This window comes from Fringilla coelebs, assembly GCF_963513975.1.
Source record: "Fringilla coelebs genome assembly, chromosome: 13".
NCBI classification, from domain to species: domain Eukaryota; kingdom Metazoa; phylum Chordata; class Aves; order Passeriformes; family Fringillidae; genus Fringilla; species Fringilla coelebs.
The window spans coordinates 13,741,060-13,765,031 of NC_140039.1; the positions used below are offsets into that span (position 1 = coordinate 13,741,060).

General features: G+C 44.3%; 3 protein-coding genes across 4 annotated transcripts in view; all 3 read left to right on the top strand.

Annotated features, from left to right (window-relative positions):
• Positions 1 to 14,919, top strand: part of PRKAR2A (protein kinase cAMP-dependent type II regulatory subunit alpha) — a 60,082-nt gene extending 45,163 nt beyond the window's left edge. The window contains exons 6-11 of the mRNA XM_084214475.1: positions 1,771 to 1,924; positions 4,811 to 4,912; positions 6,659 to 6,733; positions 9,120 to 9,185; positions 9,913 to 10,051; positions 10,557 to 14,919. Coding sequence (XP_084070601.1) covers positions 1,771 to 1,924; positions 4,811 to 4,912; positions 6,659 to 6,733; positions 9,120 to 9,185; positions 9,913 to 10,051; positions 10,557 to 10,690 — 670 coding nt within the window. The 3' untranslated portion in view covers positions 10,691 to 14,919. The remainder of the gene's footprint in view (positions 1 to 1,770; positions 1,925 to 4,810; positions 4,913 to 6,658; positions 6,734 to 9,119; positions 9,186 to 9,912; positions 10,052 to 10,556) is intronic.
• Positions 14,920 to 16,082: 1,163 nt separating this feature from the next.
• On the top strand, positions 16,083 to 18,594 carry RPP14 (ribonuclease P/MRP subunit p14). Its single transcript, XM_084214319.1, is given in 6 exon segments — positions 16,083 to 16,164; positions 16,269 to 16,353; positions 17,138 to 17,214; positions 17,800 to 17,878; positions 18,420 to 18,429; positions 18,432 to 18,594. Coding segments are annotated over 6 exon segments (348 nt in total). The 5' UTR covers positions 16,083 to 16,093; the 3' UTR covers positions 18,458 to 18,594.
• Positions 18,595 to 21,260: 2,666 nt separating this feature from the next.
• The window catches only part of PXK (PX domain containing serine/threonine kinase like), a 33,747-nt gene continuing 31,035 nt past the window's right edge, over positions 21,261 to 23,972 (top strand). For both annotated transcript variants that reach the window (XM_084214150.1, XM_084214151.1), the window contains exon 1: positions 21,261 to 21,461. In XM_084214150.1, the coding sequence (XP_084070276.1) occupies positions 21,360 to 21,461 (102 nt within the window). In that variant the 5' untranslated portion in view covers positions 21,261 to 21,359. The remainder of the gene's footprint in view (positions 21,462 to 23,972) is intronic.

Sequence of the window (23,972 nt, forward strand, 5' to 3'; positions counted from 1 at the left end):
AACCACAATGTTTCCACTTGTGTGCAAGTTCAGAGGACTCCAGCTCTTCCATGAGTAGGCATGTCTTGTTACTCCCAAGTAATTAATGCCTAAATATTCCTGAAGATGAGCTTTTTTCTGTCTAAATGAGCAGTGACTTTGTGTTCTGGCACGGGCCTTTTTTTCCTAAAGCCTTCTGCTTGCAGTACTTCCTCACCAGGTGGCTCGTGTCCGAGTGTCTTTCCCCCTGCATGGAGGGGCAGCAGGCAGGGGAGGTACAGCCTGAGGGTGCAGCAGGAGCTCAGTGCCCTGTGCAAGGAGGGGAGAGCTCAGAGGGATTTATTGATTGCATGGCTGAACGTGGGACACTCATTGCTGCTGAGGAGGCACCTGCAGGGTCTGTGCTGATTGAGCAGTCATCACTCAGGAGGGGCAGCCTCTGCTGCCTCTTGGCACACACTGATCCACAATCTTGCTGAGCTGCTTTTGTACTTTTTTTTTTTTTTTTTTGCCTGAGGGTTTTATATTTTTTCATGTCAGTACTTTTCACTTGAGTCCTTGGGCTCGTAACGATTACCATCTCAACAATTACACTTCGGTCTGTTTTTATTCTTCTTATCTTGCAGGCCTTTAGTTCATGGACTCTCTCACAGCTCAGCAACAGTTTTCTCAATAAAGCTGAGCCAAGGTCACTCAGTGTTGCATCACCAGATTAGTCCTTGGGCCAAAGACAGCTGAATGCTTGACTGAAGGTTGTTATGTGGCTATAGTTATTTGGAAATAAATGGCACTAGTAAGTCACTTTCAGGCTGAAGGATGGAAGAAGTTGTTGCTGCTTTTGCTTAAGGTGTTCACATCTGGCTCTTCCAGATTAAAAAAAAACCCCAAAACTCTGAAGATTGTTGCCTCTGGTGCCTCCCAGAGTCATTAAATAGATATCAGACATTATAAGAATTAGTGACACTTTCCATCAACACTAATGCTTTTCCAGTTTACTTTTAGTATGCTGCTGGTTTCTTACTCTCCTAGGTGTGAGTAAGCAGTAGAGTATAAGGTGTCTGGTAGGATTGTTGTGCAGTCTCATGTACCTTCCTTCCTCACCTAGTACCATTTCTGGTCATTCCTTTTCTTTCTTACTTATGTGCCCAGGGATGTTGTGGGATATAATACCATTTTTGGTTTTTTATAATAGTGTTTACCATTTTCTGTTCAGAGATCTTGCCTAGATATCAGTGGGTTTAGAGCATCTTGGGGTTATGATATACACATACCCTGAAACTAGAGTTGAGACAAACCCATAGTAGCAGGTGAGCAGTTGGATTGAGTGTGTCCCAAAGGTCCTGCAGCAATGAGAAAATGGGTAGAGATGGATCTGAGTCACTCTAGAGGCCTCACTGGGTAACACACATGCTGTGAAATGTCACTGTTAAAGATGACAAAATGCTTCTTACCCTGGCTGGAACAATGTATTGTTCAGAACACAAAATATTGACAGAACACAAAATATTGTGCAGAGGAAACCAAGTAGATCCTGCCCATGTTTATCAGGAGTGAAATGCTTTAGTAGGAGACAATTATTGTGAAAATAGTATAGATAGAAATGCTTTAGTAAGAGACAATTATTGTGAAATAGTGTAGGTAGAAGCAGCTGAGGATCAGGCAGTTTGAAAGCTCAGAAAGTTCCATCTCACATAGCAATAAAAGGACTATTTGTATAACAGCAAAAAGCTGTTCTCAAGGTTTGTACTGGGAGGTTGTCTAATAAAAAGTGTTTATTCTGTTGTTTTCCAGAGGATTGTATGATATTGTTGTAGCAAAAGACAACCAGTCTCGCTGTGTGGGCCGCTACGATAACCACGGCAGTTTTGGGGAGCTGGCATTGATGTACAACACTCCTAGAGCTGCCACCATTGTTGCCACAACAGAAGGAGCCCTCTGGGGACTGGTAAGGAAAGGAAGTTGCTCTCATATCATAATATTTTAAGCAGTACCTCAGTTTGTCCAGAGCTTCTCTTGATATGGCTCCTCTGCTCATAGGTATTTTATCAGGACCTGCTATCTCATCTCCTGGCTTGACAGATCCATTGTGCAGATCTCTTTGGCTGACTTTCTAGAACAACTTGTCTATAAAAACTATATCACTAGTTCTATCTGTCCCTTTATAGTTTTGCTTTTACTGTAATTGGGGCTTTTGTTAGTGGGGAAGAAAAACCTCCTGGTTTTGATTTCATCCTGCAGAGGACAGTGGAGCCATTAAAGCACCTTTTTTTTCTTTGGGAGGGGAAACAATATATAAATTATGTTCTTTATTTTCAGCTCACCTTCCTACCATTTCATCTCTTAAGGGAATGAGAATGTGTTAAATATCTTCTTGGGGATGTTAGTAATTTAAAGAGGTCAGAAAACTGCCCAAAGCTTTGTTTTCCTTCACAATAAACTGTGGTTCTGTTACCTTGGAAGAGGTTCTCAGGTCAGCATGACCTGTGAGACGCCGAGCTAAATGATGCTGTTGCTTTGTCTCTAGCCCTGCAGTGCTGAATGTGAAGCTGTGGCCATTAGTTTCCTTTTTTAGTTCTTTTCTCTGCACTATTTGGATGGGGTTATTTTCCCAGTGCTCTCTTACTCATCTCTGAGGGTTGGCATAATAAGTGGATTGTGCGATCAGCAGAGCTTTGAAGCCACAAGTGTTGTGTGCCCCGGCTCCTCGGCAGCCATGGCTGGGGGCTGGCCGCTGCTGTCACCTTGATTGTGGGACTGATAAGCTGCTGCACGTGGCTGTTCCTGCCATCCTGGCCTTGCTGGGAGATCTGACTTCCCTTTCATTTGTGACGTGAAAGAATAGAGTTTTGGAAATCAACCAGGGAGTAATGTCAGAATCTCATTTCTGGAGGAAGACAGAACAAAGCAGCTAGCTACAAACTGAACTCATTCATAAAAGGAGGAAAATGAGAAGATTATTCTTTGTTCCAGTTTGCCTTTGAAAAGAACTGTATAAATTGGGTTAATTTTGGATTTCGTTTTTCTGTGATTATATTCAATTAATTAGCAAGCTGTAGATGAACAAGGACCTCTTAGTAATCTGTCCTGTGAACATTTTATTAACTAAGGCTGCGTTTTCCTCTCAAACTTCAGTTATTTCTTCCAGTTACTCTGTTTGTTGCCATGTTTTATTGTACTGTTTTGTCCCTAATGTAATTCAAACATATTTTTATTAGTATGCAGAAGTCATTGCTTAAGCTCTTTGGTTATCTGCCTTTTGGGAAGTGTGGATTACTCCTGCTGCATTGCGGGCTTAGGCCAACAGAAATCTGGAAGGCTCAGGCACAAAGCAGTTACCACAGTGGGTCTCTTCTGGAGGAGGGAAATGTCCTCAGCCTTTGCAGCTGAATGTGTCTGGGGGAAACCTCACCGTCACACATGCTGCCTTCACAGCTTGGCTTTTTTTGCTCAAATACTGCTGCTTCTTCTCCCTCACTGATACTCTCAAGCAGGTGAATTCTGATTTTTTATGCTTTTACAATCCCCCCAGTTTCTGCGTCTTTCTGCTTCTCCAAACACAAACATTTGAAGACATTTTTCTGCTGAAGAATTCTTTTAAAAACAGAAAAATCCTTATGCTTTCATCTGTTTTTCTACTTTGGATAACAGTAATGCCATCCTGCCTTTCATCTTCCTCATCTTTCAACTTTAATGTTCCCTTGATATCACCTCTATTACTCCTTATTACAAGTATTTGCAGCCTGAATCCCTTAAAGATGCCTACATACTTGAAAATACCTCTTCTCCTCTAAATACTGCTGCTTAGGTACCAGCTGATGGTTTTGGGAACTGAAGGAATGGCTCTCAGGATGTTTCTGGGGGTTTTTTTGGTTGGTATGGAGTTTTTTTTGTTTGTTTGTTTTTAGTTATTTTTTGTGATAGTTATTTTGAGGGGGAGGGGTTGGTGTGTTATTTTTCTTTTCTTTTCTTTTCTTTTTTTTTTTTTTCCTTTTTTGGTGGGTTTTTTTGGTTTTGTTTTTTTTTTTCCTGGTACCATTTTCCCGACCAAATTTCTGCTCCTGCCCTGCGGTGCCGCTCGGGCAGCGCTCTCGGTCCCGCTCCGCTCCGCTCGGTGTTGGCGGAGCCGCCGGCCCCGCAGCGCCGCCCTGTGGCCGTGGGGCGCAGCGCGGGCGGGGCCGGGGCATTTCGCCCCCTTGGCGTTTGGGCTTCCCCAGCGCTCCCAGCAGCTGTTCCGTGCGGAACGCGCACACAGCTGGCGGTCAGGAAGTGGCCCTTCCAGAAGCTGGCTCTTGGATCTGAGAAGGTGGAATGAACAAGCCTGCTGCTGTTTGATACTCTGTTCCTGACCTGAGAGCAGTATAAATCTTCAACCCTGGAAATCTGTGACTCAAGTAGAGAAGAATCCAATCAGACTTAGTTCTGCAGTTGCCTAAGCAAGTGCTGGAAATGACAGTTTTCACTGACTTCAGCAGGTTCAGCGAAATTTCTTCATTTGATGCGGAAGCATGAAATATATATTAGCAAACAGGCAAACAAAACCCCAAAACTCAACCTAGAAAAACTGTGTACAATAGAATAAAAATTGAATCCCTAAGTAGTTGGCTGAGAAGGATCAGGTCTTACAGCTCCCTATTTTTCAATTTGTTATTGCCAGAAGTACTCTTAACAGGAGCTGTTGCAGTCAGCGTTGTGGTGGATGTGGTATCACTTCAGCAGCTGCTTTCCCAGCCCTGGTGTTTGCTGTAAATACTGGTTCATGTTTGTCAGTTCTTCAAACAGGGAACATTTCAGTGAAGAGGAATAATGAATTTCTCTGTGCTGTTTCTTGCAGGATCGAGTGACGTTCAGAAGAATTATACTGAAAAACAACGCAAAGAAGAGGAAGACGTATGAATTATTTATTGAGTCTGTGCCCCTTCTTAAATCCTTGGAGGTAAAGCCTCTCAGAGACATCTGCATCAAATTCTTGCATTAGCAGCAGCTCCAGTATTCCTGCTGTATCAGAAATCTGTTGTTTTTGCTTAGAACAAAATACTAAGTGCTGCTTTGGTATCACATATACTACACAAATTGTTTATTCACAATAGCGATTTGCTGATTTCTATCTCAGTCTGATTTTTTAAAAGTTCTTTACACAAAAAAACCCCCACAAAACAAAAAACTACCTGTATGTATTTCAGGGAATAGGTATCAAAATGCAGTGTGGTAGTCAGGGCTGTGGTTGCCTCTGAGGGTGTGATATTGAAGGAGGGATACAGTCACTAGGAATTTGTCCTTTATCAGCCAGGAATGGTTTTAAATTTGAGACAAAGGTGTGGGCTGTTGTAGACTTGCTTTAAGCTTAATTTAATATTCAGGAGTTAAACTGCTAAAGGGTAGCACTGTGACTTGGGAATGCAGTCACACTGTCCTGTTGGGGTTTGTGGTGCCTGAATTTAGGAACAATGTGGAAATTGTCACTTCCATTGATTTACTCTGTATTGTCAGAGGGCTTTTGGAAATGACCAACCTGCTTTTGCATTAGTCTGTTTCTGCCTTAAACCATAATTTAACTTTTTTTATCATAAAAAAATACTTTCCAGCATTAATCTTTAGTATTTGAGCTATTAATCCCTTTGGGAGAAGATTACAAAATTGCAAATATCATTAGGTGTGAACAACAGCCTGTACTGTGTATTATTTTGGACATACATTGTAGCTGTGGAAGGGATAAATTACAACACCTTCTCTCTCAGTGCCTGGTTTAAACTGGTTCCATCAATGTGGCTTTTTTTGAGCGCAGAAATGACTCAAATATTTAAAGATACAGCAAAATAACTCATTAGCACTGAATGGCTTTTTGCATGACACATTGCAGTTGAATCATGCATGGACCAGAATTTGATTTCTCAAAGATAGTCAAGATGAAGGTGCACTTGGGGAATGAATGGATTGATTGCAACTGAATCATCTGCTGAATTTTAACTGTTAGGATTTTATTCCTTTCTTGGTATGATTTTTTGTGCTGCTCTGAAGCAATGAAATTGTTTTGTGGGGGTCTAAATGGGTGGTGGGAAACACTGGAGATAACTCATTTCTCCCTTCCTGTTTGTGAAGACTCAGGCACATTTGCTGGCATGGCAGGTGCTGCCTCCTGCCCTTGCTGCTGCGCATCCTGCTGCAGGGATGCTCCCAGTGCACAGCCCTTGTCCTTGTCATGTCACCTTCCTCTTCACTCTAGGAATGAGTTCTTGGACACAATTCCTCCCACACATGTGTTTAAGTATATAGTGGTTAAAATATTTTTTGAAATGTTTTGCTGGTATTCCTCACTAGAGTTTGTTCTTAGGAAGTTTATAACATTTTTGGAGTGTTTTCTTCAAATTTCAACTGAATCCTAAAGAAAGTGATTTTTCCCCCTTCCCCTTTGCTCTCAACCAGCCAAGTCAGATATTTTTTGGGTGGTCAAATGAGCACAGGGATGGGACACTAGACAATTCTGTTTCCCTGTTGATTATGGTAGCCTTAACACCTGTGTTGCAGTACTATGACAATGTTATTTTGGGGCTATATTTATAAATGGTGTGTTTGTGTGTCTAGGGAATGTCTGTTCATTTCAGGAGGGGTTGTAGAGATTCAGGAGAGTTCATAGAGATAAACTGTAACTGATTATTGGTTTTAATTTTGCTCTTTGTTCCAGGCATCAGAGCGAATGAAGATAGTGGATGTTATAGGAGAGAAGGTGTATCAAGATGGGGAACGTATCATTTCTCAGGTACTTGAAATCTAAAGTTCTCTTTATCATTCTCCTTTCTCTGCTTCTGTTTTTTCTGTTTGGAATTGACTTGCAGAATTGTATTACTTGGACCAACTTGGCATTTATTCTTTAATATTTCTGATTTATTTGACCACTTCTTGAATGCTTGGGGAATAGGCAGTATGTATTTTGCTGCAAATTTATTCTATTACTTTAGCTCCTTGGTATTTCTTCTGTCATCTATGTTTTTTAAGTAGTCTTTGCATGGATTCAAGATGAACATGCCTTCAGAAGCTGAAATTAAATGAAGCAGTTTTCCATTAAATGCCCCATGTAGAGTTTTTCTCGGCCCCTGTGACCAGATTAAACAGGGAGTCACTAGCTCTGAGAAACTGTCAGGGTTAATTGGAACCATTGTTTTTTCTTGTGCTTTCCTGAGCTATTTCAGTGGTCTGGTTTTAGTGATTGGGGAATGTTTTGTCTGCTGCAGTAGATCAAGGCCAAGGGTGGTAGAACATGAAGCTGGATGAACTCAAGCTGTAGCTGTTTGATTTTTTTTTTTTTTTTGACTGTGATAGAAATAACTTTTTGGAACACTATTACAGACACTGGAATTTTGCATCAAATTTAGCTGTGGCTTGCTGTGTTGTAGAAGTACTCCAGTTCAAGTAGAAGTTAATGCAAGAAAGGCTTACCTGAAACTTCATGTTTTTGGTTACAGTGTTGTTTTGTTGTACAGACAGAATAGGATTCCTTGATAGTGTCTTGAATAATCGGTCATAATTATCTTGAATGTCACATAACTGAATATAGGAAGCAAGTTTGGTGATAACTGTCAAATTACTTCACTCTATAAATACCCTCAATTTTTAAAGTTGAAACTCCTTTTGCTTAAGATCCTTAGAAAACTGAACTCTCAGCAAAATCAGAGCTTATAAATCAGTATCAAAATGGGGATTTCATACCACCAGTGATCCAATTACACAGTTGGTGTTATTCTTTTTTAATAACTGAATTAAGGGCAAGGATGTAATTATCCTTAAAAGGAGGATTAATAGTTTGGATAGGTCTGGGTGGTAGTAGTACAGTGCTAGAGATGATGAAATTCTGTGCTTGGAAAAGATACGATAACTCTGACATTAGCAGTTGCTTCAATACCAGGAACCTCTTTTCCCTTGTGAGTAATTTAAAATTTTAATTACCTTCTGGAATTTGACCCTTCAGTTAAGGGCAGTAAGCTTTAAAGCACTTGAAAATTGTTAGTAGCATTATGAAGGTGTCTCCCACTCAGTTTGTTTCCATTATTTTTAAACATAAAGTACTCTTTCAGCAGTTACTCTTTCAGAAGTTAGCACAGAGCATTATTTCATGCTGTGATGGTTGGCAGTGGTGAATGCAAAGTTTGCACTGGATGGCTTATGACCATCCCCAGGAAGCTTAGCTAAAGGCCTAATTTCTTCTGTAACTCCGTGTTTAAATCTTGCATCATCTTCTCCCAGCCTTGTTTCATACTCAAGTTACGACCATTTCCCTCCATCCTTCCCATCACATTCATCTCCTTGACCACTTGACTTAATGTCAGATTTCTCCCTCTCCTGACTTTGTTTCAGTTTTTCTGGTGAGCTCCCATTCCCTTATCAGTTCCTTTTCCAGCCTTTGTCTCCCTGAACCCTTTAGTCCCTTTGCTTTTGGTTTGTAGCAGGGGCACGTTGGAGATCTCCACTCTGACTTCCAGCCCTGTGCCAGGCCCACAGGGGCAAATATAGAGAGGAAATATCCTTTCTGTCACAGATAAAACTTTAAAATTATAAAGTGCTGGTGAAGCTCTCCAGAGCAGATGTAAACTGGGATCACTTGAAGATTTTAAATATGATGAGATTGAGAGAGATGTGAAAAATGTTCTAGAACCTCTCACAGAATGACATAATAGTAGAGGTTGGAAGGGACCCCTGGGAGTCACCTTGTCCAACCCCTCTGCTCAAGCAGGGCCACAGAGAGTTTAATGGCACCTACTTCCTACTGAAAGAAACAGTCACTAAATCTCTGTTGTATTAAAATTTGCTTTGAAAATTCTAGGTTCTGCTTAGTTTCAGTAGCTATTGCCTACTTCCAACAGGATCAGAAGATTTTCATTTAAGTGATTTTGGTATATATCATCAATCTCCTTTGTGTTTTCCTTTCCTCCTGTCCCCTTACTGAATGATGTGCACTAATACTTCCTTCCCTGTGGGCTCCTCTGGCGTATTACCCAACCAGTCACCTTTTAATGTTCAGAATCTGAGTGTTTGTCAGTTCTAGCAGATTTCTGCAGAAGACCTAGTTCAAAGTGAATGCATGAATACCATTTATACATACTTTCACAGTCAAGTAAAAAAGAATTTATTTTAGCTTTTCTTCTTTACAGGGTGACAAAGCAGACTGTTTTTACATTGTAGAATCTGGGGAAGTAAAAATCTTGATTAAAAGCAAGGTGAGTTCAAATTGAGTGATTAGGCTTTGTAATCAATCTGTGATTTGACTGATTAATACAAGAGATGTGAAAAAGCCCATCCTGAGTTATTTTAATATATTATTTTATGATGTTGATCATCATTATTCGTGTGATGTAGTTGTAAACTCCCATACCTGTTCTGAAGCAGCAGAAGTCATTTTACTAAAGTGCCAAGGTCTTTTGCTTCTGTCTGCTGCTCTGCAAACTAACCTGATATGTGAGTGACTGAGAGAGCCTGCAGCTCAACCCATTCCATCCCTTCCCACACTGATACACTTTCCCTGGCCTTAAGGGTGGAGATGAAACTTTTCTTCCATGATTGTAGAAGACTGCCCATTACAAAATGTGGGGTCTCTTATCTTAAGTGACATAGTAGATGTTGGCATTTGCACGGGTCTCTGTACAGTCTGAAGCAGCCAGGGGAACAGCATGTGGTGCATGATAAAGCCTGTGTTAGGCTACATAGCAGCAGTTCCCCCAAAGCTGTAGCAGTAGATACCTGCCTGTCTCAAAACTTGTGGGCTGGCACACAATTTTTTATCCAACTTCCAACTGAACATGGTGTTGAGGTGTTCTGCCGTGACTTGGGAGTCACTAGTTTGAAGGCCTGAAACCAAGGAGCTGTTCACAGGTGTAAAGTCTTGGGATTATTAACTGTAGGCTTGTACAAAGACAGAGCAAATAATGAAACTGCCCTGTTTGACAGACCATGACGAGTAAAGAAGCTAATCAAGAAGTGGAGATTGCCCGGTGTCACAGAGGGCAGTACTTTGGAGAGCTTGCACTTGTTACCAACAAACCCAGAGCAGCCTCTGCCTATGCTGTTGGGGAGGTCAAATGTTTAGGTAAGCAGATGGTCTGTGTTTCTAGTCATCCTTTTCTGTTCTTTGCTTGTCTCATGGACCATGCTTGAGCGAGCAGCCATTCAAAACCCAGCAACCTTTTGGTAACTGGCAGTCAGATTCCAGAGGCTGGGAGCATGGGCTGGAGGGGAGCTCCAGGTGGAAGCTGGAGAAGCACTGCTGCTTCCTCATGGCCAGTTTTCTGTTTTCTGTATGTGTGGCCTTTACTTGCTTGTCACACATAGCCTTCAGGTCATCTTTTAATACCACTGTGGGGTGTATTTGCTTCTGTGTTTATCCTTGAGATCAGGTTTGTATTTCATTAATCTTTGTCCAAATAACAGTACAAAGAGAAATCAGAAACATGATTTCTGTTTCTGTGGTTTCTTTTGAAGCCTCAACCCTAAGTGGGTTGAACTGAAGGTCTGTGTTCTGAGTTCAAAAATCAGATTGGTATTTAGTGTCTTTTTTGACAAACAGTCTTGTTTTCACCTCTGTTCCATTACAGTCATGGATGTGCAAGCATTTGAGAGGTTGCTTGGACCCTGCATGGACATTATGAAGAGGAATATAACACATTACGAGGAGCAGCTGGTGGCAATGTTTGGCTCTAGCATGGACCTGATGGATCCAGGGAATTAGGCACAGGGTACCTCAATGCCTTCTTAGTTCAAGACACAGAGAAGCCTCCTATCAGCAACACAACTCACAAGGACAACGGACACTATGGAACAGTTACTGCTGCTGTTTTCTTGGGCATTTTAGAAACCATAAACAAGTCTCAGCACAGATGGATTGCTCACTCCTCCCTGCCTCCACTTTGCTGCTGACACTTCATTATTTAGACCTAGATTAAAGATGATTCTAACCCTATGTTCACTTACTTGGTTCAGAATGGCGTCTGTCCAACAGTTCAAGTGCCTGATACGAAACCCAAAGTGTGCAAGACATAGGAGCCTCCTTCCCTCTGGGTGTCACTGTTGGGGTAAATTGTCCCCTCACATTCTGTAGTGGGAGGTTGCCTGTTCTGCAGAGGCAGCCTGTGGAATACAAGCTTTTTATGGGCTGATTACCTTCATCTGATGCTTTCCTTACACAATGTCAAATTTGCTTTTAATTGTAGCATCTGGGCTTGAAGTTAAGTATCAATGGAGTGAATAAGATGGCACTGAAGTTTTGGTCCACCTGCTGAAAGCAGCAGGTAATAAATATAGAGAACTCTTTAAACCAAGTAAACTGAGCTGGGGACATGGGAGAGTCTGCTTAGATGCAGAAAACGCATTTTAAGTGTTTTCTGAGCAGCAAAGAAAATTGGTTTACTCTATGCTGTCCAACAAAGTGCAGTGGTTCAGATCAAATGGCCTGAAAGTGTCATAATTGTCATCTCCCCAAATTTGCTCCTTGTTCCTGACACTGAGTACATTTTATGGTGGTGAGATAACAATATATGACCTTCTCTTGCTTACAGAGGTCCTTTATACTGCTACATTTCCCAGGGTGCAGTTGTTGACTGGGTCAGTTTTAAAGCTTTTTAAGGAGGTGAATGTTTTGTAATTTAAATGAAGACTACTTCTGTACTTGTTTACAGGAGCTTCCCCTAGTCCTAACATTTCACAGTATTTTAACTTCATTAGACACTTGAATGCTTCCAAATACCACGTTGATTTGCTAAACTTTTCAAAAGTTGGCAACATTTGACTTTGTAAAGCAAATGTCTTTGCTAACTATGCAGTTGCTGTGTTTGAGGAGTCTTTTTGGTTTAGGTGATAACTAAGCTAATGATGTTTATCTAAAATACCTGTTAAATTTGCAGCATTTATTAGGTAGATTCTGTTTCTATAGCTTTAAGGACCTTAATTGGCATATGGCTGAGATTTTATCAGGGTATTATCTAAATAAGAATCAGACCATGAGAAGGACATTTTTATGGTGTTCAAACAGACTATATATATTAAGACATTGAATTTGGAGGTAATAAATCTAGTGACCCTTTGAGTTTGCATTCTTCCACAGCTCATGCAAAACATATTGGTGTTTTATGGGGTTATAAAATTTTAATAGTGAATACTAGTGTAACAGAACGTGCTCTTTTTATTCATGGCCATGTAAGCAAGAATGGAAGGATGCTAATCTTGAATTCCTGCTTTTAGTTACTACAGTGGACATTTCTCTAAGGCATGAGATGCTTAGCAGCAGCTCTAAGCTGATTTCTGGACAGTTTTTTCCCCCATAGTGGATGAGCTCCTCCCATTTCCTGCAATATGAGTAAGATGGAAAGTTGATAAATTTGAATGACTGTTGTCCAGTTACTGTAATTGCAGTCATATTTTTATATAATGCAAATGATTTGTAATGGACACCACTGAACTTGGTGTTTCCATATTATTAAAGTTCTGGTCGTGATGTCTAGTGGCTGTTCTAACTGCATGTATTTTAGAACAGTGAATTTCACTTGCTTTCCTGGGCTGTTTCCTTGTCATGAGTTACAGCCAAAGAAGCAGCAGGTACTTTTCACTCATGCTTCCAAGGTTTAACACCAAAGACAAAAATAATTGTTTTCATCACAGATTTTAAAAACCAAACAAAACTCAAACCAACCAAAAAAAAAAAAAGAAAAAAAAGAAAAAAACCCCACTCATCAGCTCCTTGCAGTGATAGCAGATGTAACTTTAAGATACTTTGGGCTCCATGACAAAGAGAGTTTCTGAAGCCAGCTCATGTCTGTCCTGTGAACCAAACAGGAACTGGTCTCTGAACCAGCCTGAATTTCTGTGCTGCCTAAACTGTCATGTGAGCTAGAGAGAAATTTGCTGTGAATAATCACCAGCTGGCCTTTGTTGCTCCCAGGCAGAATATCCTCTCCTTTATCCAGAGGAGCCTGGCAGGTTGGGCTGCCTTACAGATGGATTCTGTAATGCCTTTGGTTCTGTGCAGGACAGGGCTGTAACCTCAGCACAGGCAAACACTGGCAGTTGTTCCAAAGCTTAACCAAAATCCAGGCAAGGCTGATGTCAGATTCTTGAGATATTTCTGCCTCGAAGGCAGAATTAGATGGCTTCTAAAAGTCAAAGGAAAATACAAGAATATAAAATCAAAATATTGGGATCCCATGTGAACAAGAACAAGGTTTTGAAGTTTTACCTTTCTCTGGACTCCCTGGAGCAATGGCATACTGGGCAGTGCCATCCTGCATCCAGGGTCTGTGCAGCATCATTCTGTGGTGTAGGGAGGCAGCTGGCTTTGAGCTGAAAAGAGAATGAGCTGCTAAGAAGGCTCATCCATTTAAGAGCTATAATGTGCAATGTGCCTGGTCTAGTTTAACCAACCTGTTTGTGCAGTTTTGGAGCATGAAGGTAGTGGAAAGAAAACTTATTAGTAAGATACTCAATATTGCCAGGAGTCTGGTTAGAGCACCAGCAGTGAGCAAAAGTGGGTGATGTGCAAGTGCTGATACTGAGTCCAGGGAGCAAGTACAGCACCTGTTTGTGACCATCTGCCCCATCCCTGTATCTCAGCTCATTCCTTCGCACTCTGTTCATTGCAGTTGTTGCAATGAGAGTAAGCCCAGGTGTTTTGTTACCACTCAGTGTTCAGTAAATGCCACTGAGTCTCTGAAATTGGCAGTGAAGAGAGATTTAGATTTTTTGTTTTAATAAAATAACTCAGCAGCAAAGTGGGCACAGAGGATCATGTTTTCGAGGGTTAGAGGAAGACATCTCCTGTTTGTGATTCCCTGCTTGTGATTGTTGTGAAGTCAGTGAGAGGAGCTTTCAGTGCTTAAATATCCTGGCACTTTTGGTATTTCTGTCTAATGTCACAGCACAGGTTTAACAATGTAAAAGAAAAAAAAGTGTGGAAGTGCTCCCTTAGAAACTAAAGTGCAAAACTTAAAATAAAACTCTGAAAACAAAGTGCAATTTTGCACAGAGGGCAAAAACCCTGAAACCCCTTTGAATGTCACTTCCATTCTTTCTTTTGCTGAAAGCAGACTCTTGTTCTTGACTTGTATTTGTAAACTAGTCTTGCCAAAATACACGTTGGGTTTTTTCACTTCAGATAATTTTTGTTTTTACAGTCGTTGCTGATCATTTCAACTTTTTTCAAACCATAAATTTTATTTCAAGAGGCCTTCCCTGTGGATTTCCTCCTGGCGCTCTGCAGCACTACACTGCTTTTTCAAGAGGCAAGAGAAAGTCACCTCACAGGAGACACTCAACACAGCTTAGCTGGCTGGAGCTAATAATGCGCTACTAATTTTCCTCTGTGGGGCAGGAGGGGAATTAAATTCTGCATAAAGTTGCTACCTCAAGGCTCCAAGTGCTTTTAAAGGTCTTTCACTTGGGAGAATTTAATAAGACAGTTCTTAAAATTGGTCTGTTCTTTTGAGTTAAATGGGTTTTTTTAATTGATTCATTGAGGGACCCTTATTTTAATTCATTTTACTACTTGATTCTCAAAGGATGAACAGCTGCGAAGTTTGATTCTTGCACTGTAGTGTTGAACATGAAAGAAAAATATCTGCCATATGAACATATGGTTTTAACAAGTTAAACCACTCTGGGGTTCAGCTTCACTTTTGGTTAATAAAAAACTGACCTGTTGTGTCCAGCCTTCCTGTACAGTCCTGTGTGTGCTCGTTATTGACTCGCTGCAGCTGACACGGCCCCAGCCTTCCAGCAGCTCCCTGGAGGCACTGGGAGTGCCTGAGTGAGTTCCTCTTGCCAGAGCCTCACGGAGAGCAGCACCTGCCCCGCTGCAATAACAAAAAGAGATTTTATACAGCACTTCCAAGTTTTGCTGCTTGGTGATGAAATTTTATTAATATCTTAAAAGTAATACAAACTTCTGTAGTGTTGGTCCCAGTAAAACTGGCTGCTCTGGTAAGTCTGCCAAATTACTGTGGAACTGATTTATTGAGCACTACACTAACTGGTTCTCAGTTCCCAGGAGAAACACAGTATTCCTGAAGGCGTCTTGTTAGCCTACACTTACTAGTTAGCTACTGAATTTTATGTTGCAAACTACCTTTCCTTTAACCTAACTAACAATCTGAAAATTACTTTGGTACATGTGAAATTATATTTGCTTTTGCCGAAGTTTTGTTTCTGAACGTTTGGCAGTTTATGTACCATTTTTAAGTCAGCCCTAGAGCAGAGCTCAGGTGGATTGTGGTGCTAAGCATGAGAAAGCTCTGCTGGAATAATGAGGACCTTTGCACAGACTGAGCCGTGTGGAGGTGTCGTGTGAGCTGGGCCTTGACTCAGGCACGTGGGATGTACTTTGGGCTGCTCTGCAGTGTTACCCTGATGGGGTCAATGCTAATTCCTGGATAAACCTTCTGGTAAAAGAAGGAAGACTCTGTGAAGTTCTTTTGAGGATAATGTTTAATTATTTCAGCAGAGCAAATGTACTCCCATCCTTTCTGCTGATTCTGTGGTAAGGATACATTTAATGCCAATCTTTAGAGCAGGTACAAGGTACTAAAATTATTTTATCATCTCAGCCAGCTGTTGCCTGATGAGTGCAAAGACAGGCTGCCAGGCTCATTCTGTGCACTTCTCCAGTTCATTTCAGCTGTGTGTCCCTGCAAAACTGAGCCTGAGGCAGAAGAGTCTCAGCGTTTGTAATCTGGTGTCGGGAGCCGCCTCTACCAGGAGCTGCCTCGGCAGCAGCCCCTTGGCTCGGAGGCCCAGCGCAGCAGCGTTTCTGTGCCCGCCTGCAGCGGCGTGTTTGTGCTGCGGCGCTGCGTGCTTGCCTTCGCGAAGCTAAAGGCTTGCGTGCCGCACTTGGTCCGTTCCCGCCGCTTCCCAGAGATTCGTCTCAGTCTCAGGCACTGCTCTGGCTCTCCTCCGTCCGCAGGGCTGCGCTCGGGGCCGCGCACGGCGCGTTCTGGGGCGGGGCTCGGTGCCGCGGGCACGGCTCCTGGGCCTGGGCCGGGCCACGGCGAGACAGGAGGCGCCGCGCGGTTGCCATGGCGGCACTGACCCCGCGCGGCCGCCGTAGAAGGGGCGGGCGGGCGGCGGGCGCGGCCCGGCGGGGCGGGGAATGGCGGCGGCCGCGTTCGAGCGGCGCGTGCTGCGGCGCGCGGCCGAGCATCACTATCTGCGCGTGCGCCTGTGAGCGGCACCCCCGGGACCCCCCCGGACCGGGACCCCCCCGGACCGGGACCCCCCGAGCCTCCCTCAGAGCCCTCCTGACCCCTGTGCTCTCCTTCCCGCAGGGAGCTGCCCGACGGCGGGGCCCGGCCGAACGCCGCGCAGTTCAAGCAGCTCGTGGTGACGGCGCTGAGGGAGCTGCACGGAGAGGTGGGACCGGCGTCGGCACCGGGATTGCGGCCTGTCCGCGGCCGGCGGCTCCGGGCTGGGCCGGGAGAACCTTGCGGGAGCGGGCTGCTGTCCCCTGGAGCAGCCCAGGCTGCGGAGCAGTGTCCGAGCAGGCGGGGCGGGGCGGATGGGCCCGGTTTGGCCCGCCGGTACCCGGTTACCCGCTCGCCAGCCGCCCTCCCGGCTCGCTCCCAGTGAAGCTGTGCGGTTCGGTTCGGTGCCCGCAGCCAAGCGGCTTCAGCCGTCCCTTGCAGCTCTCAGGGTCAGGTCGGGCCGGGCTTGGAGCAGCCTGCTCTAGTGGAAGGTACCTCCGAGCACGGCAGCGGGGCTGGAGCTCGATGAACTCTGTAAGGTCCCTTCCAGCTCAAGCCGTTCTTTGATACTTGTTTTTGAAATTTGTGGTATTGATGCTTTTGCTGTAGAGAGGCTTTAAAAAGAGAACTGTGGGAAGGGAACAGCTTTTGGATGGGAAAGTCTACAGCACTGTTTTTTCTCTGTTTATTGCTAGCTGAGTTTAAGCAGGTCACATCACCTCTTGGTCTGTGTTTCGCTGGCTGTAATGTGGAAATAAAAGTGGTTTCTAAAGAACTCTGAGGGGAAGGGTGCTGTTTAAAATCCAGTGGTGCTGTAGCTGAAACATTTGTGTGAGATTTGAGCATAACTATAACACCTTTAATGATGTAACATGCTGGGGGTTAAGTCAATTGCTTATAAACCACAGTAAGAACATAGAGTGATACTTACTAAATAACATTTGTTTTCATAGGTTGGAGCAGCTTTGCCTGTTGACGTCTTAACATATGAGGAAAAAACTCTGTCTGCCATACTAAGAGTAATTAGCAGGTAAGGTGCAGTCTTGTACTTTCATGCCATGAAAATATTTTTCATAAGAAAATAGAACTCTTAAACTAAGAATGACCTGTGAAAAATTAAGCCTAACTTGTAGGTATTTGCATACAGCATGTAGAAGATAATTACTGAGTCTTGGTAACTTCGTGCATCAGTACATTATTCCTGCTTTAAACCAGAATGATTTTAATAGACAGGCAGTAAGCATTACTGAGGTAGTGACTTTAAATCTCTTTCTATGGTAAAGATGAGAACAGTTACTCTAAATGGTGGTGACAACTGCCAGTGATTTGGGTGAAGAACGAGCTTAAATGCACACTGAGAACAAGAACAATTCTGGTAGAGTGAGTTTGAGGCTGCAGTACATATCTCTGTGTCAAAGACAAAAGTCTGCAGCCATTGCAATAATCCTTCAAGATGCAGTTTTGCTGCTAGAACTCTTCAGTGAAATTACCTGCTGTTAAACTGTTAAGGGTTTGTTACTCTTTGCATAACATACTTTCTATTTGAGATGTCTATGCTGCAGGACAACAGAAACCCCCAAATTTTATTAATATATTTTGTTTTCTTTTTATCTAGTGGCCTTGTCAAGCTGTGGAGTGCTCTAACCTTGCTGGGCTTCTACCAGAACAGGAGGTGTGCCTTCCGGGTGCTGCAGGTAAAGCCCTGTGGGGCTGGGTGGCTTCCCCCAGGTGTCAGCTCTGGCTCTAAGCTTGACAGGCTGCCTAAGCCTACTGCCTTTTCATAGAAAGATGGCCTAGATGCAAAAATGCCTTGCTTTGGGAATGAAGTGCCTTTCAGTGCAGGTCTGTGGGCCTGTGTTTGAGCAGTTCTCCTCTTAAAATGAGTCTTGTACAATGTGACAGTAGTGGCTGTCTCATAACTTCATGGTTTCACTCCATGTCATTAATACATCTGCAAGAAAATAATTTCTAGCAAGTGTTGTTCATGACCTACATCTTGGTCCAGGTCTTATTTTCCCTACTCCACTTTCTGTCTTTCTGACGGTTACTGTCAACTGACCTTGTTTAACAATGCATATATGAACATCTTCCAGAGCTTTATTTTTTCCAGAGAATGCTGCTTAATAAAATGAGTTCTGAGAATTCTTTGTTTCTGAATTTGAGAGCATTTGATGGTGGGGTTTTTTTAAAGCTTTAGTTGTTCAGTTTTGTTTGTTTTTTCTTTCCCCACACCAGACATCTCCATTTCTACTTGCGTTATCCGGCAACAGTAGAGAATTAGTCTTGGACTGAAGGCAGTTGTTCAGCTGCATACAGGAGAAGTTCCTGGAAATGCTGTGGCCCTTCAGGCATGGAATTTCTGGGGGGATTTTCCAACAAAGAGCCTTGACAAAGCCAACGTTTATCAACTCACTGCTTGGACGTCCTGGATTTCAGAACTTACACGTAAAAGTTGGAGACAAAGCTGAACTTAGCAAAGCTTTTACACAGAATGATGTAGTTACTTTTTCTGATTTAACAGGTGACACAAATCCTTTGCATTTAAATGAAGAGTTTGCAAAGAAGTCTAGGTTTGGGAGAACCGTTGTCCATGGAGTTCTGATCAATGGACTTATTTCTGCAGTTCTGGGTACCAAAATGCCTGGTGAAGGATGTATATTTCTTTCCCAGGAGATTCGTTTTCCAGCTCCTTTGTATGTTGGAGAAGAAGTCACAGCTGCCGCAGAAGTGGAACGACTGAAGGGTTCTATTGCACACATTTCTGTATCGTGTCAGGTCAGAGAAAGTGGGAAGACTGTTATGGAAGGGATGGTGAAAGTCATGGTGCCAGAGAGTTAGAGCTGTTCATCATGTGCAACTTCAGCATAAAGGCCAGAACCAATGTACACTCAGTTTTGAGTCTCTTTTTATGTGACATCACTAAAACCAGTAAATTTGCAACAAAAGCCTTTCAAAATTTCTGAAAGTGCACAAACTTAACCTTACTAGAACTGCATTAAAATTCGAGCTTTTCCTTTTTTCACCATGATGGGTTTCTCTGCCAAGGTGAACCAGGCACTTGCTGTGACAAAGTGGCACATTCAGACAAGCCTTTGTGCTGCCTCAGTAGGAAGTTTGGACTGGTGGGACTCACACTGAGGCTGTTCTTTCTGGTAAAATAGCAGTCCACATCAGCAAAGTTCAGTTGAAACTTGTTCCTTCTGTACAAAGCAGCTGTACTGCCAATAAGCACCGGGGAGGGGACAGTGCTGTGTTCAAGAGGAACAGAAGTGGAGGTGCTGACACACATGTAGTGCAAGATGTGTGGTAATCTGCATGGCAGCTCCTCCCGCTGGTGTTTCTTCTAAAACTTGCCTCCCAGAAAGAGAGTGAAGGAAGCTTTAAAATAAATATATTGTTACAACTTGTACTTACTGTATTGGTGCTCCTGAGGGCAAGACAAGCAAGGGCAGATGATTTGAATACTAACTGCGGCTTCTCTCTCTTTGCTTGAGTGTGTGAATATGGATTTCCCTTTGTCCACTGAAAGTACCTTGGTAGAGTAGACTTCTGGCAAATTCATTAGTAAACCATCTGCGTTAAATTATTTTAGTACTGGCATAAGATTGTTATACACTAAGGAACTTCTTTTAGGGAGGATTGAGGCCATCAGGAGTAAGGCCTCCAGCTGGTGGCTCATAAAACTTTCTGGCTGTGTCTATTATCCCCCTGTCTTCAATGAGCAGAAATGCATTTGAAACTTTCCTTGACTGCAAATAACCTCAGAAGTTGTCTGCTAAGAAAAGACAGTTTCTCCTCAACCTGTGATGAAAGCTACTGGTAAAACAGCTGCACTGCCAGAGTGTGCTGCACTCTAACCCCAGGTGTTAGTCACTGGTCAGAGGGAGGGGTAATGTTTCAGGTGTTTGACTCCATGCCTTCTCTTTCCAAAGCTTGGAGTTTGGCCTGTTTGCAGCCTGGAAGCAGTTATTAGGAAGAGGTTTCCTTATCTCTTGTGTGTCGGAGCTGTTTCACTTCACATTTCCTTTCCTTCTGCCTCAGGTCACTGCCTGTCAGTGACTTTTGCTGGACAAAGCACTTCATGGAAGCAGGCCCCTCCTTCCCCTGCTCCCTGTTCACCTGCCTCTCCAGGTGGGAAGTTGTCTTGTTAAGGCCTATTAACAAAACAAATCAGATCTGTGCCTGACCTCCTGGGTCACTGCAGGAGCAGTAGTTTGGGGAGTTGGGGTTACTGTTCCAGCCTGGCTACTGAACCACAGCAACACAGCCCATTTTCCTCTCATCACAGAGCTGTAAGACAGAGAGATGAAGCTGTTCATGACACCTGCTCTAGGCATATGACAAACTCCAGCTCTGCAGTCTTACAACATCTTAAGTGAGAGTAATTCCTGTCTATGGTGTAAAATGAGGAAATGCAGACAGGTGCCCAACTTGTAGGTTCTCAAGCACTAAGCAGTATTCAAATAGAAAGTTTCTTACACTGCTGCAATCAAAGTCATGTTGAGGAATTCAATTGTTAACAACTTTAAACCTGTGTTTTGAAAAACAACCAAACCAGAAACCAAAACCCCACAAAAGATCAACTCCAAACCCTAAATTCTACAAATTGAGTAAAAAATACAGGATATTCTGATTATTTTATTAACAGAAAACACCATGAGAAGTAAAGAGCAGCAAGTGCCCTTATAATTTTCCTGGTCTCTTTGGGAGGACCAGCAGTGTCTCGGCGTTGATTCTCCCGGGGCTGCAGCTGCTGTTGCCGCTGTCGGTGCTACCGGGGGCACCAGGCACGGAAGGCTTGCGGGTCTCCCCTCCAGCCCCTTTCCCCGTTATTGCCCGCGGAGACGAACCTCTGTGTCCCGCGTCCCGGCCGTGTTCCCCATCTTTCCCTGTCCCCCATCCCTCCGTGTCCCCCATCCCTCCCTGTCCCCCGTCTCTCCGTGTCCCCCATCCCTCCCTGTCCCCTATCTCCCTGTCCCGCGCTCCCGGGGCGGAACCCGCGCGGAGCATCGGCCGCGGCGCCCCCTTGCGGCGGGCGGTGGCAGCGGCGGGCGGCGGCGCTAAGGCCCCGCGGCGGCGGCGGCGGCGGCGCTGCCGTGTTGACAGCGGTGGCCGCGCCAGGAGCTGCCCCGGGAAGCGGGTTGGCGGCGCCGGTTCTCCGCTCCCAGCTCCGCTATGGCCTTCATGGAGAAGCCGCCGGCCGGCAAGGTGCTGCTGGACGACACGGTGCCGCTGACAGCGCAGATCGAGGCGAGCCAGAGCCTGCACTCGCACACGGTGAGCGGGGCAGGCCGGGCCGCGGGGGCAGGCGGGAGCGGCCGGGGCGGGGGAGGGAATGGAGGGAGCCGGTAACGGGGGGCGCCGCGGGGTGCTCGGGGTCCGCGGGGCCGGCCGGGGCACGGCGAGAGCGGGGCTGGGCGAGGGCCTGAGCCGAGCCCGCGGCAGCGGGGCCGGAGGTGGCGGGAGGCGGCGGCTGCGGCGGGGCACTGCGGGGTGCGCTGGGGGCGAGGGGGAGCGGTGCGGGAGGCAGCGGGACCGCGACACCGCAGCGCGGCTCGCAGCGCCCCGGAGCCCCGCGGGGAAGAGCGGCGGTGCCGCTGCTCGTTCGGCTCCTTCGGCCCCTCTCTGCCCGCGGGGCTCCCGGGGACAGCCGGCAGCACCCCCGGGAGGAACCGCGGGGGCTCTGCGGGGGCGGCCGCTGCGGGGTTCGCGCTGCCTCGCGTCCGCTCCGAGCGGGCCTGTGGGTTCCTGTGGCTCCCGCTTTCCTCGGGGTGTTGCAGCCTGCGGAGCGCAGATGGGCTCTGGCTGCCGCGTTTCGGTGGCGCTGATGAAGTTACACGTGAATGGGCTGCGTTTGCCTCCGGGTCCTGCCGTGTGGCCGAGCGGAGGCTGCGAACCGCAGAGACCCCGCAGCCCCAGCCCCGCTCCTGAGCTCTGGGGAGCGGTGGCACTCAGCAGAACAAACCCTGCCGTGACTTGGGTGTCACGGATTAATTCTTTTGGGACCCCTAGGACACATGCACAGTGCTTCCATAAGAACTGTCTTTGAGCATGCAGTAATAATCAAAATTCTGTAGTGTCCTTTTTGCAGTTATTTTCCACTTTGAAAACCGGGTTTCATTATAGTATGACCAAGCAGTAGTGTGAGTCAGAGAACTGGCTGTAATTAGCTGAGAGCAGGGATGCTGGAGAGGTGGCCAAAGGTACCCCAGCAGCAGGTACTCCAGTGGGCAGCTTGCTTTAAATGGAGAGAGGGTTTTGTTGTGTCCCTTACACAGCTCTGATTCCTGCATTGTGGATTGCTTCCTGGTTCCTTGCTTCTGTTGCATACCCTTAACCTGAACGACAATAACTGCAGGTTCACCATGGGGTATGCCCTAATTTACAGACTGTCTTATTAAATATTCTTCATATCAATAATTCACACTAAGAATTGGTTTATTTTTTTGTCTGAGTAACTCACTCTTACTGATGTTTCAGTCTTTCTCTGAACAGAAGTTACCTATGTGAAATTGTCTAGGAGGTCCCATGAATCCAACAGGCTGTGGCCCTTAGTTGGTGCAACTCCTCTTATAAGTAAGACTAAAGAGGTTTATTTCCTGGCAAGTGTTATGCTTTTTACCTGTTTCAATAGCTGCAGGATGAGTGTGCCAAGTCCTGTGAGAAGTTGTGTAACTCCTAATACTCCCCAGCAGACCAGATTATGTTTCGTTAGTGGCTTGTTTCCTTATTATGCTTTTTTGTGCAAATGACAATAGTGTTTTGTGTTCTTTCCTTTGGTTTGCATGATTCTGGTTGGAAAAGAAAAAGTCACAAGATTCTTTTAGAATGATCTCTTGGAAGAACTTTTGCAATCCAGACTCTCCTTGTGTCATCTTGTCTGAGGGAGTGCGATAGCCCTGTCTTTCATCTCCGTATTCTGTTACTAACAGTTGTGCTAATTCTCTACTGTTTTCTTCTGATCTTTTCTTAATAACAGAATGCTGGAGCACCGTGCCTTTTGAGTTAAGATCTGTCTCTAAGATACATCTATTAGTAATTGTTTGTTTTACTGCAGAAGCCCTGTTGATAGCTGAAAGATGGCTTGAAGTGTGTGTAGCACAGATGGTTTATACAGAGCCAGTGTGGGATAACAAAATACAGGAAGCCATTAACAGAGACTTGGTTTCTTATTTGATGTAAGTGGACTATTCTGTCATTTCAGATACTTCATCTTATGTCCCTGGTGTCTGAATAGCTTGTTTATTGGTGGGTGATGCTGTCCCTGATTTGAACTCTCCTGATTCAAAATAAGCTGCAGAAATAAATCCTTGTCTCTGAAGAGGTGTGTAAATGAAGCCCTTCTAAGAAATAAGGGTTGAAGTGTTTTTGTGGGGCCTGAAAACTGTATTTTGCTTTATTAAATGATAGTTAGAAGTAAGTAGATTGTGATTAAATGAATGCTTTTCAGTTATGTTCTTCATTCCACCTCAAAGTGGTATCTTCAAAAGATGTAGATCTATAAAAGCCTTTATCCCAAACGAATGTTTGGAGAACTAGGCCTGTTCTAAAGCAAAGGCAGCCATGAAATTTTTTATTCTTTTGTCAGCATTATATATTTAGATTTTAAAATGTTGTTTAGTGTTGAAAGAGTTGTTTTAAACTTGGGTTTGTATTTTTTTTCCCTGTAGATCATAGCTTCTAAAACCACTCATATGAAGATGGCTAGGACTGAGTTTAGGTACAACTTTAACATGGCAGCTGAACTACTAATTATGTAAACCTTCTGCTGGTGCTGAAAATAGCCAG